At 41.2% G+C, this 13,954-nt stretch overlaps 1 protein-coding gene across 4 annotated transcripts in view; it reads left to right on the forward strand.

The window, feature by feature from the left end:
- The window catches only part of NALCN (sodium leak channel, non-selective), a 303,765-nt gene that overhangs the window by 268,369 nt on the left and 21,442 nt on the right, over nucleotides 1-13,954 (forward strand). For all 4 annotated transcript variants that reach the window (XM_032881092.1, XM_032881089.1, XM_032881090.1 and 1 more), the window contains 3 exons: nucleotides 3,037-3,143; nucleotides 9,681-9,801; nucleotides 9,886-9,984. In XM_032881092.1, the coding sequence (XP_032736983.1) occupies nucleotides 3,037-3,143; nucleotides 9,681-9,801; nucleotides 9,886-9,984 (327 nt within the window). The remainder of the gene's footprint in view (nucleotides 1-3,036; nucleotides 3,144-9,680; nucleotides 9,802-9,885; nucleotides 9,985-13,954) is intronic.

Here is a 13,954-nt window from a genome sequence, read left to right on the forward strand (position 1 = left end):
AGCACAGAACCAACTCCATGTTTGAGGGTCACAGGCTGAGCCCTGAGGCAGCACACCTCACTTCTACTGGTGTCACTGGTGAGAGCCTGGCCTCCAAGGCCAGATGGGAGTATGTCGTAGGTAACTTGGCAACGGAGCCTGCGGAAAGACAGAACACATGTGGTTATAATTAGCCATCACTGCCACACTCTCCAACGCCCTTTCTCTTAGGATCCTGCCCTGGGGTACAAGTGGATTAAAAGAAGGAGCCACATACTGCTTATGTACAAACAACAAAAACATTTCCTCTTTCATCCTGGTGAAAGAATGCCTTACGTCCATTAAAATGCATGTGCCCGAAGGCTGAATAGAGCCTACATATAATACCTACTTCTCTATTTCCAGCAACTGTGGCTATCTCATAGAGATTTTTCATTGGTATAAAAATGTCTACATTTTCAAGGCCACTGATTATAAAAATGATTCTTTCTCGAATGGTTGTAAAATACAGGTCACATCTTTGTCCAGTCAAAATACATTATTGATTGTGTTACACCGAGGATTTCAGGAAGGGGAAGGGTGCAAGAGACACACTGGATGAGGCCCCACCTGCATCGCCAGAGGTTCCAGGAACTTCGATAAGCCTGAGAAGACAGAACATGGAACATGGTGTAAAGGTCATGGCGAACCAAAGTAGCCAACGAAGGGGGTGGTAAAGGGCTGATGCTTTCATTCCGATGCTCGAGTCAGGAAAGCAGTTTTGTTTTAGACTCACATGGAATGGAGGCCAGAAAGATGACAACATTTCAAGAGGAAGCCCAGAGGACATCTTGCCGGACTCAGTGTCTTAATAATGGCCTAAGCGTATCGTGATCTTACACTATCTACTCATACACACAACAAGCTAGAGATAGAGGAACAAAGGTTAAATAACTTGCCCAAGTTCACCCCAAAATAAGTAGGGAAGGTATGACTCATGTCTAGGCAGCCTGGTTCCATGGTCCATGCTTTTAACTAAGATGCCAGGACACCTCACCCCATCAAAGGAGGGCTCTCGCGGGCTCAGAAAGGCACCCTGGAAGGAACCATGAGGCCAAATACATCAGGGGGCTCTCTCTGATCCAGCACCACACAGCCAATAGGAATAATGTTGTAGGTGAATGTGTAAAGTTACTGTGAGACGATAAGTGCAATATATTTTAACTGACAGAGTAGCCTATGGAAGGGTCAAAACTGTGCCATCTCATACACACGCAGGGAAAAAAACTGGAAGGATATACGCCCAAAGGTCAACTGTGTTTGTCTTTGGGTTATGGTAGGTAAGTTTCTCCATGCCGTTGAAGTTAAAGCGGTATTACTTGTATAAGAGGGCTGTTGTTTTATGGGATGTCATTGGTAATCCAAAGGGAAATAATGTTGGTATTAACTAAACTGTTGGAAATAAGAATGGAAAGGAGGGGGGCGCCTGGGTGGCTCAGTGGGTTAAAGCCTCTGCCTTCAGCTCGGGTCATGATCCCAGGGTCCTGGGATCGAGCCCCGCGTCGGGCTCTCTGCTCGGCAGGGAGCCTGCTTCCCTTCCTCTCTCTCTGCCTGCCTCTCTGCCTACTTGTGATCTCTGTCTGTCAAATAAATAAATAAAATCTTAAAAAAAAAAAAAAGAATGGAAAGGAGGCCCAAGCAGAACAGGGGAAAGCTGTAGATGACTGAGATCTTTATGCCGGGGTTGACAAGGTACTAGTCCATGGACAAAAATGGGGAAGGTTGGAGGAAACAAGGTTGAAGGTGACTTTAGCAGATTAAAATTTGAAGTTCCATTGAAATAGTCAAGTGTATATCTGTTATACCCAGGAAAGGGGTGTAGGTTCAAAACATGAAAATCACAGCCAAAGAAAGACTCAAAGATAAGACAAAAAGAAGAATAAAGACAGAAAATGGGTGAAAAGCTTCTTACTCATGTTTTAAAATCTTCTAAAAACAATGCTATTAGAGATATAACTCACAGACTACAACATTTGCCCTTTGGCAGTTGCACAATTCAGTAGTTTCTAGCGTAGCCAGAGTTGCATAATAGTCAGTCTTAGAACATTTTTACCACCTCAAAATGAAACATTGTCTTTGAACTTCCCCCTCTCTTTATCCTTGTCCCCCTGATACTCCCATCCTCAAACGACCATGCACCTTCCCGTCCCTGTGAAGCTGTTCGCTTTGGACTTGTACATGCTTGCAGTCACATAACATGTGGTCATTAGTGGCTGGTTTCTTTCATTAGCACAGTGACTCCAAAGTGCCTCCACATTGTGGCCTGTGTCAGCCCTTCCTTCCTTTCTAGGGTTGAACAGTATTCCGTGACGGAGCTGCACCATGTTTTGTTTATGTTTTCATCCATTGATGAACACTTGGATCATTTCTACCTTCTGACCATCATAATTAAGCTACTTACAATAATAATGTCATAAACATTCATGGAACAGGTGTCCATGAAGATATCTGTGTTCATTTCTCTTGGGTAAAACCTAGGAATAGAATTGCTGGGTCCTTCAGTAAAGCTTTGTTCAGTCATTTGAGCACCTGCCACACTATTTTCCAAAGTGGTTGCACCATTTTCCCAACCCTCCAGCAGTGTGTGAGGCATGGGGGTATCAGGGGGATAAGGGGATACAGAGGATTCCAATTTCTGCACCTCCTTGTCGAAGCTCATTATCTGATGTTTTGCTTATAGCCTTCTTCCTGGATGGGAAGTGGTACCCCACTGAGGTTTATGATTTGCATTTCCTGGATGACTAATGACACGGAGCATCTTTCAATGTGCATATCGGCCAGTTGTATGTCTTCCTGAGAAGAAAGTCTGTTTGGATCCCCTGCCTACTTGTGAATGTTTTCAGTGCAAATTTACACTGCTCATCTCTGCAATCCTTGTCCCTGTTTGCTGGGGGGCTGTCCACATCCCTGTTGTCACATAAAAACCTTCCCATTCTAGGTTAAAAGTGTTTATCTTTGATCTTTTAGGAGTTCATTGTCTGACCAAGCTCCCTCTCTTTTTTTTCCCCCCTATTTTAGGAAGATTGTAATGGCATATTCAGAATTAATGTAAGTGTGTCCAAGAACTTAAATTTAAAACTAAGACCTGGAGAGAAAAAGCCTGGATTTTGGGTGCCCCGTGTTTGGTAAGCATAACTGAAAAGGATCCTAAAGAATATTATATTTGTCAGTATAAGGTTTTGAATCAATACAATATGGCATGAAAAGGAATTTTGCTAGAGGTGCCAAGATGATTTTAGGGAATACAAGGCAAAACACTAAATTACCACAAGATGCAAAAATACAGTAAATGAGCAAGGAAGTGGCACACTGAGTCCTGTGTTGCTTCAAGAAACTAATGGATTATCATCCCAGCATTTTTCTAATACTTTGAAGTATGTATCTCGATTCATATGGCATTAGAAATTAGTGAGGCTTAAAAGACAAAGATTTTCTATGAAATTAAAACTAAACTTGTCCTGCATTTATATCTTTAAGGGAGAATCTGATTACCTTGTAACAGTTGTAGAGAAGCCCAGATCATAAAGCTATTTCAATTTCAAAACCCATTTTCATTGAAGTATTTCCATTATGGAAACACTGGAAAGGAGTAATCAGGAACATGATTATATCTCACTTTCTCTTTAAAATTCATTTTTCTTGAAAATGAGTTTTCAAAGCATTTACATCAAAGCTGGAAATGCCCAGTACCTTCTTTCTCATCCAGTTTACTAATGACCATGAATGAAATCTCTCAGTAGACTTCGTTGATGAACCGAGTGTCCTATTAACTTCATTTGTCCTTTTAAGTAGTCATCTGTTTTCTTTTTATTTCATTGTACCTTTTGGAATAACAAGTGAACCATAGCCACGACTCTTTTTGTCACAATTGACTCTTTTTGTCACAATTGATGTGTTCTACTAAACGTCGAAACTCTCGCAAAGAAATTGCAGTTCACCCAGTTGTATCCTTAGGACTCACTGTTACCAGCTTTGGCATTTCTCTAATGTAAAATTCACTTTTATAAACAGTTCAGTACAATTTATACTGGGTTTTCATTTTTTTTAATACTGAAGATTATGGAAAAAAAAAGATGAATTTGGATGTGTGGCTTGACTTGGAGAGGGAAGTACATAGCACATGGCTATATATCCTTATCCCAGTACTTACTAGAAAAGCCATCTAATTTACATTAAAATAAAATATTAAAGAAGCATAAAGAGTTTATTTTTTGTAAGGTGAAAATGTCTTATTACACCATAAATAATTTATTCATATCAAGACATCAAATGAGATTTTTTTTTTCCTACTGTTTTGGAATTTTGGCAAAAGCCTCAAAGCTGAATTCATTAAGAGATAAAGTTCTATTACATTCTGAAGGGAGCAACATGCCGATCCCAGCAGCACTGACTAAAAGATTGTCCTCTTCCAGCTCTTATAAACCAAAACACTATGCTAAAAGACAGGGTCATGGAAGTGAATGAATTCAGTAGACAGCGCTGTGGCTTCTCTCCCTTCAGTGTGGGAGGAGGTCAGGAACACTTGTCTCCCCAGCCAATGGAGGTCCCCCATGGGGACTGGGTCATGTCAGAGATGGGGAAAGTGAGGGGAGGTGCTGGTCTAGGCAAGCTGCCCTTCACCAAATGACAGGGCAGGGTTATCAGGAGTTCCTGGAGGCCCTGAAGCATCACGGCCAGGGGCCACCTGATCTGCGCCATCTTGATGGAGCTCTGCTGCAAAGGGCTATGTGTTCCTATCAGAGGGGCTGTGGATAGGTTTCCAGGAATGAGAACTGAGGAATTACCAGAAGATGACCCTCAGCAGGAACAACAAAATGCAGCACCCTTATACAGGGGAATGTTTCAAAATATAGTGTATTAATAGAAAATTTAGGTATAGTAGAGCCAACTGATCAAGAGACAATTACCACTGAAGGGCTAGTTTGTTATTCATAGTTCCCAAGAGGATGGGCCATTGGGCGGACGGGGGGGAGTCACACAAGGAAGCACCAGGGTTAGTCATGGGCCACAGGGGAACCATGGACCAGAGGCTTTATTATGGTTTCCCTGATTTGGAATGGGTGAGTCAGGGCAAGCAGGCTTAGGATTGGCTCGATGAGGCACTTTGGTGGGCTCTGGGGCACGGGGGCTGTCCCCAGTGGTCTGGTGCCTGCCTGGTGGTTAGGGCAGGTGCACGGCGGGCTTGAGTGTGGAAGCCTGATAAAGGAGGTAGTTGGGTCTGCGGACTTTGGGTTGGTTGGTCTGAATTTGAAAAGCAAACCCTAAAAACAACTCCTCCCAAGGAGGTGGGAGGGTGAGGAGGAGGCTGGAGGTCAAGGCAGGGTGATTCAGGCATCATATTGAGTCATCCAGAGCAAAGTGTGTCCATCATAGGCATGTAGAAGAGATGTTGTGTTAAAGTATCAAGTTTACAGAAGGTAGGAACATGGCAGACAATACACTTCATGAGATGAACAGCTACTGGGACCAGAGCAGCCGTGGCTAGCATCTGCCCGTGTAAAATACATGCACTTGAACTCCATTTCTAAGTCATCACACCTCCATCTTGTAAGAATCAGATGGGGGACTTGAGGGGAGGAGGGAAGAGAGAGGCCAGAGCTCTCCTTCCCTCCTCAAGCCGCAGATCAGGGGGAGCGGTTAAGGAAGGAGTTCTTATACGTGTCATGAGATCAAAGGTTTGATGTAGAACGGAGTGGGCTTTCTAGAATGAGACTCATCTTCTATAACTAAAAGTGACCAAAAAGCTTTGGGATCTCCACGATGTCAGGAAGGGAGCTAGAACCTTCTGGAAGGCAGTGTTGGGAGAAAAGTAAACCTGTTCCCAACTGTACCCTCCAGTATTCAGCCTGTTCCATAAAACCAGCTACCTATGATTTTAAGGATTCGAATGAACTGACATGCATTGTTTCATATAAGTTATTACTAGGGGTTTCCTGTTGGACGGCATTTTAAAAGCATAAGCCGATAGACGGGGCATCCCTTGAACACCATTACAATAGGGCTGGCCCGTCTGTTCCTTGGGTTAGTTTTAGGGAAATAAAAATCTTCTGTCAAACGAATGTCAACCATAACCATGCTAATTTTCACATTTTCCTTCTTTAGTAAGCTCATCAAGAGTTATCAGCCGAAATGTTATAATTTTATATTGACAAATTTATGATTAAAAAAATAACTTCTATCTGGGGAATTAGCATTGGGGAATTCTTTGATAATTATAATTAAGAAGGGCATAAATATGCACTACCTAATTCAGGAGACAGTTGGGCTTCTCTATTCTGTGTTCAGATGAATACATTCATTTTATTCTGAATTACTCAGACTTGATGAGGTAAAAATTACCTTGGTAAAAAGTATAAAAAAAAAATATATATATATATATATATATGTATGTTATAAATACTGTGTGTTTTGTTTTAAGCAGAGGTTTAGGACATAGGAAAATGAAACACATCAGAGTAATATCAAAAATAAGTACTCAGTGGTTGTTTTTTTAAAGATTTTATTTATTTATTTCTTTGACAGAATGAGAGAGCACAAGCAGAGGGAGGGGCAGAGGGAGAGGGAGAAACAGATTCCCCACCAAGCAGGGACCCCGATATTGGGACTCCATCCCAGGACCCTGGAATCATGACCTGGGCCAAAGGCAGACGCTTAACCATCTGAGCCACCCAGGCGCCCCAGTCCTCAGTTTCAGTAAATGTATTTATTGAGTGCTAACTGATCTCCAGACAGTATTCTGTCACTGGAGGCAAGCTGTGGCCTCCAACCCCAGGAGCTTGAAGTGTCATGGAGAACAGAAATTAATACTACAAATAATGTAATGCAGTATGTTAAAGGCTTTGATGCTACGGAAGTAAGCCCCTGAGCTCACTGGAAGCTTACCTCGAGTTTACCCCCTCGGTAACTTTGTCATACCACGATACATTCTAGGCAGAAGAAGATCAGATTTCTGTAGAGGCTACAGCTCAAACAATTTGAGTATGTTCCTTAAGGAAAGACTATAAATCTACCTTACTTTTGTTTTTGTTTTTAAGATTTATCCCTTCATTTAAGAGAGAGAACGTGCGTGAGGAGGGGGAGAGGCAGAGGGAGAAGGAGACAAGCAGACTCCCCAAGCGGAGCCAGACGTGGGGCTCAGTCTCATGACCCATGAGACCGTAATGGAAGCTGAGATTAAGAGTGGGACACTAAACTGACTGAGCCATCCCGACACCCCTTCCTTACTTTTAAAACAGAAACATGATACTTCCAGGGTCTTGAAAGGGCCATTTTGGATGATGTCATTCCCCGCATTTTTCCACCCAAGGTCACAGGTTCAGCTCATCTCCTCCCAGGGACACAGTTCTTCCCAGAGGAGGAGCACTCTTCCTTATCACGACCTTGAGGCCTTGGAACACTTTTTACTGGGAGGAAGAAGATTAACGGAATTGTGAGGTTAGAACCCATGTCTTAGTTTTCTGAATTGGATAGACAAGATTATCATATTTTAAAAATAAACCAGAAAAGATTATATTTAAATAGGCTTCCAAATCAAGGAAGGACAACAGGAAAACGGACAACAATGGATTGTGTTTGGGATTTACTGAAGTTCTCTGTAGTTATAGGTAAAGTTTTAAACTTTCCAATTTTAGTAACATGAACAAAGCATAAACGAACATCTTGGATGATTAAAATGGATACTTATGTTTTTAATATGATGTATTCTTCCAACTATGTAAGTCTATGAGCCTCCATTTTCTTTTTCTTGGTTTAGCCTAAAAGTGTATTTTTTAACATATTCTAACTTCTAAAAGATGTGGAACATGAAAGTACTTAGGGTTGCTGCAAATTCAGCTAAAAAAGCACTTTCACATAAAGAAAATGGATGGGTAAGAAAGTTCAACATCAGATCTGAGAGCTGGCTTGCTTGGCTTAAAAAAAAAAAAAAGTCCTTATTCAAGAAAACTGTGGCATCTGCAGAATCCTTACGGCTTCTCTCTGCTGTAAAATGTATTAAATTTAATTGAAACCCCCAAAGGAAAGGAGTTTGGAAAATCCAAGAGAATATGCTTGTACTTTCATACTTAAAAAATATAAATCAGAATCCCAAAATAGGAATTTCTGAGTGGGGCTTTTGCATTATATGCAAAACATTTCTACCAATCAGCCATAAACCTTTAGGAGCAAGGCAATTTAGCTGTATGGTTTTATTTATTTAGTGTTTTTAAATATTTTTTTAAAAAACTTAGAAATGTACAATGCATGATTGTTTCTGTGATTTTAAAAATATATATAAAAGGTGATAGAAAATATTAACCCAGGTTTTCCCTAGAGTGTTGCCTCTTATGAAGGTTAAATTTTGATAAGTGAACTAGCAGGAAAAAGAAATGATCAAACTGTAATTTGGCTAGGCTTCTGTAGGCTTACTCTTCTTAGTAGTGCCAGGCCCAGTTCTCCACCAAATTCAGGAAATACAGTGGTAGTTATGATTTTCTGGTGCGTAGCTGTCTAGATCTTGTAATTACTTGCAGTAGTCTGATAAGGGGGAAAAAAGGAAAACACTGAAATCTTTCTACTGACGACAAGAATGTTAGCCAAGACCCATAGTGACTAAGGGAGATGTAGTATATAGAAAAGATCACTTTTGTTCATGGGAAGAAAAAAATAAAATGTCAGAAAAACAAAAAATGAACCATCCCCCTCTCTAAAAAAAGTCATAGTGGAGACAGAGTGTTTTAGAAATCAGGAATCAACTGTGTGTAGATAGCATACTGCAGTGCTGAGGTCTACAAGAAGTCTCTGTTGAGAACACCCAGAGGTAACGGGAGAAAAATCCCACTGGGAGAGAATGTTCTGGAAACATCTAGGCTACAAGCAAACACCTTTTTCCACTCAGTGACCTCTGAATGTGTCAGTACTTTACAGTGTGATATTCCCATGATGTCAAGAATTAAGGAAAGTGGCCAGATTCTATTCTTTTTGCACTTTCTGTATATATCAGGAATTATAATTTATACCTTTAGAACAGTTTTCATTTTAAAACTATTGCAAAATTCACACCCAGGGCACCTGGGTGGCTTAGTCAGTTGAGTCTCAGATTCTTGGTTCCAGCTCAGGTCATGATCTCATCAGGGTCATGAGATAGAGCCCCATGTCAGGCCCCACGCTCAGTGAGAAGTCTGCTTGAGATCCTCACTCCCTGTCTTTCTTTGCCCCCCCCCCCACCCCAAGTCTCTCTCTCTTTCTCTCTCTCTCTCTAAAATAAATAAATAAATCTTTAAAAAAAAAAAAAATTCACACCCAGACTCCAGGGCCCCTTTGTGAGAATCACCCACGTAGTTTGTAGCTAGAAAGTATGTTTCCAGCTTTTGGTATAATCAGGACGAGCCAGAAACGTCACAGAACGTCTGGAGCTCAAAGTTGAGTTATGTTGCCTTTTGTTGTCGCCCCCTAAGAATGCCCCATTACTACCTAATAATTCATTACATTTTAAGAAATTATGAGCCATTCATGCATTTTTATGATGGAGCAAATGAATGCAGTGGAACCCACCTTCCAAATGGTAAACATATCCTCTCCCACCCCCCCAACCCAGGACCCAGGGCCGGAAAGAGCTACAGGATATTTGCCCTAGGGTGCTTCTCCTCTGAAGTTCACAGCACATTCCTCTTTCTGACTTGCAGGGCAAATCCTCGGAATTTTAATTTCGACAATGTGGGAAATGCTATGCTGGCGTTGTTTGAAGTGCTCTCCCTGAAAGGCTGGGTGGAAGTGAGGGATGTTATTATTCATCGTGTGGGGCCGGTAAGCAAGCACATGGACTCCCTTGAATGCCCAACAGCTGCTTTCCTCTGCTTTGATGAATAACAGTATTTTTCATTTATACAGATGCATGGGATCTATATTCATGTTTTTGTATTCCTGGGCTGCATGATTGGACTGACCCTTTTTGTTGGAGTAGTTATTGCTAATTTCAATGAAAACAAGGTAAGCATCCTTGGTCTGAATACCGCCACGTTTACTCTGTTCTAGCCACTTCCTTGGAGCTCTCTTTTTCTCCCCACGGCGTGAAGTCGCATTCACCCGTGGTGTGACTGATGTAAATAATCTCTATAACTATTTTACAAGCTACCTCATCGCTGCCCTTCAGGCACGTTATTGAAGAGCGCGGAGCTCTGCTAAATTTCCCCTTTTGGTAATGGCGTCATTAATTCGCGGCCAACTGAAAGGCACATCTCCTATTGTTCAAACAGAAGGAGGTGCCACGAGTTAGGAAAATACAAGGCTGAACTCAGGCACGTGCGGATTGCAGGTGATATTACTTTCACACGATGTCAATTGGATGCTTCTTTGTAACTCCAGAGGTGAACTCAGCGTTTTGATGGGGTTGGGCGTGCAGTAGAAAATGTTCCATCCTAATTCACTGAATAAAAAGAAGATTTTCTAATTCAACAGAAAAACTTTACGTACTTTATGAACTCGGGAAGCATGCTGAGATCATAACAGCTCTAACGATCCGTACAAGATCTCCCAAATGGGAAAACACTGAGCATAGTTACCTGCCAAAAAGTGAGTTTGGGGGAGAGAGTTCGATGCCGTTCTTCTGGGCACGGCTGACATGCCCTCTGTTACATAAGGGCCGGTCTTCTGAGTCCTAATAATGGAGGTGCACACAGATTCTGAGCACTTACTCCGCACTCGGGTTTACATACACTGCTTTCAATTCTCACGACTCTGAAATGCACAGTGGAAGAGAAAACAGCTTACAGAGGTGGCATAACTCGTCTGGGGCTTTCAAGGCGTAGAAAACCCGGCGCCAGAATTCAGAAGTGGTGCTGACTCTGCAGAGTCAGACAGTCTTTCAGTTCAAGAGGGTAAAAATGGGGGCGCCTGGGTGGCTCAGTTGGTTAGGCAACCGCCTTTGGCTCAGGTCATGATCCTGGAGTCCCGGGATTGAGTCCCGTATTGGACTCCCTGCTCGGCGGGGAGTCTGCTTCTCCCTCTGACCTCTCCCCTTTCACGCCCATTTTCTCTCTCTCAAATAAATAAGTAAAATCTTGAAAAAGAAAAAAAGAGGGTTAAAATGGTGACCATTGCTCTGCAGTGAGTGAAAGCAGGATGTGCTTGCAGCCCCGTGCTGCTCCTGGGATTCGGGCCGGCACCGAACCACACACAGGCACATCGGAGCCCGTGGGCGAGGGCAGCTGCCCCTGGGACTGTATCATTCACGGCCCCCCAGGCCCCACATGCCTGGTTCCAGCTACTCAGTCAATCACCGCCTTTACGCGTGCGCTAAGGAGGACGTCATTTCCTCTTGTCTTTCAAAGGGTGGGACTCAAAAATGCCCACTTTGGGCCCTAACACTACTTCTGCCCACAGAAACATGGGATTTTAGAGTAAGAAAGAAGGATAGAGAGTGATCATATTGCCCAGCCCCCTATTTTACTGGTACACTTTCATAAATGAGTGTCTTTAAGCCCTACAGTGTGTTCAATTTCATACCATGCAAAAGGAGGAAGGTAGGTCTCTTTAGAGCCTTGTGCTGGAGCAGACATGGGGATTCCCGACTGAGAGCAGAAGCCAGTCAGTCCGTTAACAGAGAGCTTGGGCTCGGCTCGCCCAGAACACCATGCTAGCCCCTTGGAGCCGACATCTGGTTTCCGGAGAATCAGGTTCTGATTTCAGGAGAGTCAAACCAGCGACATAAATGCAGCAACATAAGATGTTCAACCCCTAGAGACAAATGTATAATCAATCACAGCCGTTGAACTTAGAGGATTGGCTGAAGTAAGCAGAGTATCAGGAGGCTGACTCCCTGCACTGGTTGTATTTCTGCTGAGGAAAGAAAGAAGCATCTTGGCTTGGGTAAGGGGAACGTGGCCACAAGCTCAAGTGGGTGCTTAGGGAAAGAGGAAAAATAGAAGAACTCATGTTAACAGATGTAACAAACTTGGTTATTTAATTGGACATCCAAATTTCTGAGTTATATGAACTATTCAGAAGAGATTTTTCTTTTCTTGTAAGCTTTTCTGAGGGAAGCATGTGAGCTGCTGTATAAGAGCATTTATTCCTTAACCATTCAGTCATTCAGCAGATTTCTTTGAGCATCTACTGGTCCAGACATGCTCTTGACTCTAGGGCCACAGGGAGCTAAACACACAAACTACACACTAAACACATCAAGATTTCTGCCCTCATTGAGCTCCCATTCTAATGGTCATACCCAAAAGTATGTAAGCAGATTTCCAAATATATAGACACTGGGGAAATATAAAGATATGAGAAATAAGGCAAGGTTTGGGGGCGATGTTTTCACAACTCAGAATTACACAAAATTATATCTTCCTTAGAAAATGGAACCCTGTCTGAAAAGTTCGAAGTAGGGGTGCCTGGGTGGCTCAGTGGGTTAAAGCCTCTGCCTTCGGCTCAGGTCATGATCCCAGGGTCCTGGGATCGAGCCCCGCATCAGGCTCCCTGCTCAATGGGGAGCCTGCTTCCCCCTCTCTCTCTCTGCCTGCCTCTCTGCCTACTTGTGATCTCTGTCTGTCAAATAAATAAATAAAATCTAAAAATAAATTTTAAAAATAAAAATAAAAACTTCAAAGTCTGTACTAGTAACATATGCATTTTTAATTTCTCCATTATAAAAGTTTGATTAATAAACTTAATTTCACAATGATAAACTTTCAGAGGTTTTCATATATTAATGATCAGATGATACCACCATGCTTATTATTTCTTTTGGATCATTTCAGAATTCAACTTTCTTAAAATAATTTGTTTTGTATAATAAAGGAATAATATCAATGTGTATTGCACCCAGAGAACCCAGAGTATTTGTTTGCTGTTAGTGAGAAAAATGGTTAGCAATACTAATATCAGAAAAATTAATTTAAAACAAATATCAGGGGCACCTGGGTGGCTCAGTCCTTAAGCATCTGCTTTGGGCTCGGGTCATTATCCCAGAGTCCTGGGATCCAGCCCTGTGTCGGTCTCCCTGCTCTGCAGGAAGCCTGCTTCTCCCTCTCCTTCTGCTGCTCCCTTGCTTGTGTTCCCTCTCTCGTTGTGTCTCTGTCACATAAATAAATAAAATCTTTTTAAATAAATAAATATAAACAAATAAAACAAATATCATTATTAGGATTAAACAGTGTAATTAAATAATTGCAAAAGAAACTAATCACTAGCAAAGTATAGAACTCCTGAACCATAAAATATATGAAGCAAAAACAAACCAAGTTATTTTAAAAAGCTAGCAAGTCCAAAGTCATAGTGAAAGATAATAACATATTTCTCTAAGAAATTCATAGACAGAAAAAATTATGAGATTTGATACAATAAAAACATTTGATCTATTGCACATAAAAAGAACCTTAACCCCAATAATTTTCAAGTATAAAAGTGTACCTCTATGAGGTCATAAATTAATAGTGGCCAAAAACTTGATAATGTACAGAATGCGTGATCTATAATAACAAAAAAAGATAACAAAATTCCCTCATAAGTTGAAGATGTTAAGACAACATTCTAAATAATTTATGAGTCACTGAGGAAATCAGAATAGAAAAACACAAGACATTTAGATAAAAATCATAGATGAAAGCTCACAAGATACAGATAAATCAGTAATTAGAGGGTATTTATGACTATATGTGTACATTCAAAAAATCAAAGATTAAATAGTAATATGTCAAATATCCAAATCAATACATTATAATAACAACAAAGTAAAATGGAAAAAAGTAATAAAGATAAGGGAAAAAATAATAATACAGAAAACAAAAATACTATAAAAGATTCAAGAATGACAAAAACAGATTCTTTAAAAAAAATTAAATTGATAAAGCTCTCTCAAAGTCGAGCATGAACAAAAAAAAGTGGAAAGGAACATAAACAAGCTATAGTGAGTCAAACAGGGTAGGTAATGATAAAGAGACAGAAAGTTAAACTTACAGAA

Source organism: Lontra canadensis, unplaced genomic scaffold, assembly GCF_010015895.1.
Source record: "Lontra canadensis isolate GAN:19392208 unplaced genomic scaffold, GSC_riverotter_1.0 scaffold73, whole genome shotgun sequence".
Taxonomy (NCBI): Eukaryota; Metazoa; Chordata; class Mammalia; order Carnivora; family Mustelidae; genus Lontra; species Lontra canadensis.